Below are 6780 nucleotides of genomic sequence, written 5' to 3'. Positions count from 1 at the left end.
TTGGTGTGTGGGGGGGGGAGGGGAAATAGGAAGGAAAAAAGAAAAAAAAAAAATTGTTTTTTTTTTTTTTTTTTTTTTTTTTTTTTTTTTTTTTTACAAATAAACATGTTAAGGTTTAGCATGTAATATGTAAGCCTCAAAGGGTTTTTTTAAGAGAACATTTGAGAAAAAATTACATCATGAAGAGCAAGGAACTTGTGGAGAAGTTTAAAGCAGAGTTGTGTATAAAACAATATCCTGAGCGTTAAGCATCTTCGAAAACACTAAATGGAAAATGGAAAGAGAATGCTGCAGCTGTACCAAGGCACGGTCAACCACATTGATGGATCGGACAGACATTAAGGGTATTGACAAAGAAAGTCATGTTGAACATGCAGCAAACGTGTGTTTGGTATTTCTTGGCTTATGGTACGTACAAAATGCTAGGCGTGATGGAAACTATGCTGTACATTTTCATGAACACACCACCCCTTCTGTGAAATATGGTGGTACCTGCATCATGCTGTGGGAATGCTTTTTCCAGCAGGGACAGAGAAACTGATCAAGAGTTGATCTAAGACAACCTGGGAGGAAAAACTGTTGAAGGCTGAAAAAGAGTTCAGACTTTAGAGAAGATTCACATTCAAGCAGGTCAACAAACCTAAACATCCAGCCGGAGCTAAATTGGAAGAGTTTAGATCAAAGCGTATTCATGTGATACGATGACCCAGTCAAAGTCCAGTCCAGTGAGACTTGAACACTGATGTTCAGACTTTAATCTGACTGACCTCAAGCTGTTTTGCAAAAAATAGGGGAACATTTTCTGTCTCTAGATTTGTAAAACTGGTAGAGGAACACCCCCAAAGACTTGTATCTTTTAAAAAAAATTGTTAGTTTGTGTTGGTCCGTCACTTAAATCTGACAAAATGCTGCAGGGTGGTGTTAAAACCTTTGAAAGCCTTTGGATTTTAACTTAAACCTTCTTTTCTCAACTCTTTTTCTACTTTCTGGTCCTGAAGGCTCAACGCTACGTCACGCAACTCAAGTCCCAAATCAACAGTTTGGAGGCAGAGCTGGAGGAGCAGCGCATGCTCAAGCAGCGCGCGCTGGTGGAAAACGAGCAGCTGCGCATGGAGCTGGAGGCGAACCGCCGCCGGAACGCAGAGCACGAGAGTTTACAGGGCACCTTCCTGGAGGCAGAGAGTAAGATGCGTTAATGAAGCACTTTGTTTGGCAAATCCTGCAAAGCATGAGCAAGATAATTCAACCTGATCATCTCCGAATGTGAAGGAAGGGCTCAAGCGACCGAGCAGCGATACAACAAACTGAAGGAGAAACACACAGAGCTGGTGGCCAGCCATGCTGAACTGCTCCGCAAGGTACAGACTCCAGAGTCGCTCAGAGATGTTTGCTTTCAGCTAGACTGTGGCCAGACGGCCTTGTGTTGTAACGCTGAGTGTGCTAATGTGCTAACAGAGCGCAGACACTGTGAAGATGCTGTCGGCCACCCAGCAGACTCAGGAGGAAGTGGAGAGGACGAAGCAGCAGCTCAGCTTCGAGGTGGAACGAGTCAAACAGGAGGCGGACATGAAGGTTGGTGCTTGTTGTTTAACTGGGATCACAAGAAATGTGTGTGTGATTACATTAAGCCCCACACAACTTTATTTATTTTATTTTAAACAAATAAAATAAATAAATGTGATATTTATTTTATTTTGCGGGATAGATTGATTGTTTTTGGAGCACAGCGGCATCCCATAAGAGCATCTGAGTTGAGAAATTGAGCAGGAAACATCAAAAAGATGTTGTATGGAGCTCCAGTAGTGCCAAAGAAAATCTGAGTATATAGTTTGGTGGTCTTAAAAGGTTTTCTGTAAAATAGCCTGAATTTATTCTTGCTTTTTTTTTTTTTTTATTTACAATGAATTTCCAAAAAAATTTACTCTGATTAGAGTCAAATATGGCAGTTTCTTGTTTTTATTATAAATGTATAAAAATTTTATGTGGATATTAAACAAATAAAAAACAAGCAACTGTAAACGTATATAAATAATTTCAGCAAGTAAAAACACAGGAAATTTCCAGTTTTGTAGCTGGTGCTTACCTGTGCCAAACCTCTGTAAAGTTGCTTTAGTTTATCTCGGCTGCATTAGTCTTTGTCCACTGATGGAGCTAAGGTTTTCAAAAGTTTGTAGCCTTGATTATGATATTTCTAAAAGGTTCCTATATTGCATAAGGCCAAAAAACTCTGATGAGGGACAGAAAATCCTGATTTAATTTCCCTGAAAACTGTTGCAGCTGCTGTGACACTTGTACTTCTGATGGAGTCTCCTGTCAGCTTTACTTTGATACTAAGATTATTGAAATGGTTTGTAATCTAAATTAGATTTGGCTGTTATTTTAAGCATACTTCAGAAAACCCTGTGGCGCTCATGAGGTGGTGTCTCTGCAGATGGAGGAGCAGAAATTTGAGATGGAGCGACTGAAGAGAGAGCTGGAAGAGAAAATGGCAGAGGTGACACGGGTGAAGGCGACTCTGCAGAGCAGCGAGATGGTGAGAGAGCGTCTGCAGTTACTTCACCAATGTCCTGCTAAGCCAGCTCCATTCAGAGCTATCACCAGTTCTGCTGGCGAAGCGCAAGACTTTTCCGCATGGATTTTTTCCTTTTTTCACTCACGGCCATCTGCTTCTTCTGGCTTTGCTCGTCACCCTCTCTTTTCTTTTTTCTTTTTTCCTCGCCAGACATCGTTGGAAATGAACAGCAGCATGACGGCTCTGCAGGCGGAGAAGGAGCGCCTGATGCGATCTGTGAGGGAGAAGGAGGCAGAGCTGTCATCTCTGCGGCAGGAGGCGCAGCTGCAGCAGTCGTCGCTTCAGCAGGAGCGGGAGAGGAGCAGCAGGGAGCTGGGAGAGCTGCAGGGCAAACTGAGGGAGAAGGTCAGTCAGGACGCAGGAGTCCCACTGCGTTACTTTTTAAAATAAACAGACACGACCACCGTAAATGTCAAATGGACCATCAATGACCCGTCACAGAATGTGAATGGGAGCTAGAAAGAGGCTCTTAATGTCAAAACTGTTGTTCTGTTACCTAAATTGTGTGTGAGGTTACATTTTCTGATATTCTCAAATCGGTGACAACTTAATATTTTGTTTTTAAACAAGTGATAAACGTCTTCAAGTCCAGTTTATAAGCACCTTGTGAAAAGAAGACAATCAATAGCTGAAGTTTAGCCAGGGCCTATATGGACACCAGTGGATATCGACTGAAAAAGAAAAACTGAATTCAAATTAATATCAAGCATCAATGAGTAAAATATTGTTGAATTTACAGTTTTTTGGTTACATCAGGGGATTTTGTCTCTCCTTTGTCATGACAGTAAAACGGGTCGCTCTTCAGACAAAACGGTTTAAAATTACAAAGGTCTAAACGGCAGCCATTAAAACCTGCTGTGTTGCCTCACTAGCTGCCAGGAACTTTGACTTGATCACTCTGGATATATTTTAACTTTAAACAGCACAGCCCACTAACGCATTTCATTTTTTTAATTATTATTGAAATGTTAAAATTAAAAATTTTAAGAACAAGACGCCGTTCATCTTTTAATAACCGTAGTTTTTACTTTCTTTTAAATTTCATCATAAGTAGGACCACAATTATTCAGCAGTTTCTACCAAAAAGCAGTAAAGCCAAAATGTATTTATAGCTCTGTCAGATTTTGATTAAAATGATTTTCTTTTGACTAAGAAGAGTTTGTTTGTGATCAGAATGGGGCCTGATATCAATTAAGACAATAAAGCCATAAAAGGAGCATCATATATATTTCTTTGTTTACCTTTTTAAAGAATGGCTTCTTAAAAATTATCTGTACGCTGCTCAAAAATCGACATAAAAATATTTATTGGCAACATTACAATCAAGCGCTTCTAAGAACTGCTGACCAGCTTTGTGAACATTTATCCAGTGACGAACTCAAAGCCTTGGCATCACCCTGATCTGGCTGTTTTCAAAACAATCTTATCAAAAGCATCAGCTTCTTTTGTGTCTGCTGATCTATCCAGAAGCTTTGCTCAGCTGAGATCCAGAAGGAGGCCCAAGATGAGTGATTGCAACACTTCAGATTAGTCAATGTATTATGGTAAACTGCTACAGCGACTGATCACACCTGCAAACAGATTAATAGTCTCACGTTTTAAGCTCTTTAAATACACTGATGCATTGCTGTTGGGTTGGATGACTTGTACTGACGCATGCATACTGTACGCGTTAATCATTGTTTTTACATGTGTGCTCTTCTTGTGTGCTTATTTGTAGACCAGTGTGGAGGAACAGATGAAGAAGAAGCTTTCGGAGGAGCAGTTTGCTCTGCTCCAAGGCACCATATCAGAAGCTGAGAACATCATCCAAGATGCTGTTGCCAAGCTGGATGATCCTCTGCACATACGCTGCACCAGCTCTCCAGGTCCGAAAGCTACAAAACCCACATACCTAAAATTAAAAGCAGCTAAATCCTTCATTATAAATACGAACTTGATGTTGACATACAGCACAGCGTGTATAAATATTTTGGATTTGGTTTTTGTTTCTCCTACACACAGATTACCTCATAAATCGAGCGGAGGCCACGTTGAGCTCCATCGACAAAATGCAAAAGGGACATGGAGATTATCTGCGCAACATGGAGGGTGAGTTCCTTCTCCTCCTCATGACGCAGTGCAGTCGGTTCAAAAGGTTATCTGATGTAACCATCTGCTCCCCTACTTTATGCTCTCGTAACCAGACGCTGGCGGGCTGCTGAGGTCTCTGACCCAGTTCTCCCACTTGGCCGCGGACACGATCGTCAACGGCAGCGCTACGGCACACATGGCACCCACTGACCAAGCTGATCGTAAGGAACACTGAACTGCTGGACACGCATCACACTTCCTCCTTACATGCATATGTCTGCAGAAGCATTAATTTTAAAGCGAGTTTGTTCTTGGACAACAAGCCTTGCAGAAATGTTGCTGACAGAGCGTCTTTGCACTGTGATGTCCTGCAGGTCTGACGGAGAACTGCAGAGGCTGTGCCATGCAGAGTCTGCAGTACCTGAAGGAGCTGAAATCCAAGAACACCCTGCAGAGGGCCGATCCAGCTTCTGTTCGACTGATTGTGCAGAAGATCCTGCACCTGGGTCAGGTGAGGGGAAACAGTAGGATTTCTGCAGAGATGCTGTGCATCGCACTTTTTGTCCTCACTGTTTTGCAAAACATTTTTAAGATGATGGCTCCTTGAATAATACAGTTGTTGATTGTTTTGCAAATTATGACCAATGGAGCTGATTTACTGAAAATAAAAAATGTTCTGCTATCATGTGTAACTTTTCATTGGCTCAAACATTGCTCTTTTAAAGTTATAAATATAAACTTCCATGTGTTTTTATTGGGATTTTATGTGATGGGGGACAAAAATTATTTTCTTCCAAATAAAGATCTGAAAGGTGTGGCATGTATATATTTACCCCCCTCACTCTTGACGCCACATAAAACAAATCTGGTAACCAATGGCCTTGAGAAGTCACTATTCCTGGTAATTGGACCCATGTGTATTTTATTCATTGTTTCTGTGGTTCTGTGGTCTTAGGATGGGTTAAATCAGCTTCAGCAGCATAACTGTGAACATGTTGATGATCTGCCTGTTGGGTAGATTTTATGTTTTGGGGATTGATGCTCTTGTCCTGATGGAACTGTTTTAGTATCCTTCTCTTGAGTTTTGCAAATCAATTTTAATATTTTTTTTTAGCAAGAGTACACTTTAGATAAGTGGTGGTTTGATGTTTAGTCTGGCTAAACAGTCTAAATGAACTTTAAGTGTTCAGTTTCTCTTGCTTTTGGGACAAATTAAATACAAATTGCTGTGATCAAATGGTTATTTGGACTAAATGCTGCTATGTTTTTTTTGTTGTTGTTTTTTTAGAATGAAAAGTTGTGATTACTGTTGAAAATAAATTGTGGTGATATGATTTCTCTACTGCACAGTCTTGTAAAAAAAAAAAACAGCTCAGTGGACAAACTGTCACATTTATATTTTCATCAGCAGTATAATCTCTGAAATATGTTGTTTAGGTAGTCGTTTGGGGACGGCAGTTGCACAACGTTACACTTCTCAGGAAACTTTAGTTTTGAACACCATCCCCAATGGCACAATTATTGGCACCTCTTCCACTCATACTAGTTCAACCTTTTTTTGCCGAAAGCGTTCTGGTAAACAATTATGTGAGAGAGATAATGCTGCTAGCGTAAAATATTAAATTAATAAATATCTTTCATTCTGCTTAACCTGGTGGAGCCAACAGATGTTTGGCACTGCGTGTCTCCCAGAGAAACTCTGAATGAGCTCTGAGAGATGCAGCTTGAGATTAACACTTCTGCTTTGCTTTTTTTCCCCCCCATTTGTTTTTGTTGCAACATGCTTTTAGTTTTTTTTTCTTTTTCCACCTAAACCCAGACTGAAATGGTTTTGACTGCGTTTTCTATTTAGGAGCTGCGGCCGAAAGGAATGGACATCCGTCAGGGCGAGCTGGGAGATCTGGTGGATAAGGAAATGGCAGCAACATCAGCAGCTATTGAGGAGGCTGTACGCAGGATTGATGTAAGCAGTGACGTACCGTAGCGCGCGCTGTTCAAAAATTTTATTTTAAATTGTGCCTTTACTGCAGATAATAATTGTCCTGTGTGGATTTCAATTTAGGAAATGATGAATCAGGCACGGAAAGACACATCAGGGGTAAAACTGGAGGTCAATGAAAGGTTTGTTCTTTTTT

General features: G+C 40.7%; 1 protein-coding gene across 1 annotated transcript; it reads left to right on the top strand.

Annotated features, from left to right (window-relative positions):
* Nucleotides 1–956: 956 nt before the first annotated feature.
* Nucleotides 957–6766, top strand: LOC106943877 (huntingtin-interacting protein 1-related protein-like; the record flags this gene model as incomplete). The annotated part of the gene is made up of 11 exons (XM_015027164.1): nucleotides 957–1182; nucleotides 1270–1358; nucleotides 1456–1572; nucleotides 2432–2533; nucleotides 2723–2917; nucleotides 4293–4440; nucleotides 4577–4663; nucleotides 4759–4866; nucleotides 5020–5156; nucleotides 6498–6608; nucleotides 6708–6766. Coding segments are annotated over 11 exons (1379 nt in total), but the record flags the coding sequence as incomplete, so codon positions are not given.
* Between the last annotated feature and the right edge of the window lie 14 nt (nucleotides 6767–6780).

This window comes from Poecilia latipinna, unplaced genomic scaffold, assembly GCF_001443285.1.
Source record: "Poecilia latipinna isolate Pla-1442-1.1 unplaced genomic scaffold, P_latipinna-1.0 Scaffold6317, whole genome shotgun sequence".
Classification (NCBI taxonomy): domain Eukaryota; kingdom Metazoa; phylum Chordata; class Actinopteri; order Cyprinodontiformes; family Poeciliidae; genus Poecilia; species Poecilia latipinna.
Note: the sequence above shows the minus strand (reverse complement) of the source record. Positions and strands in the feature narration are given on the sequence as shown.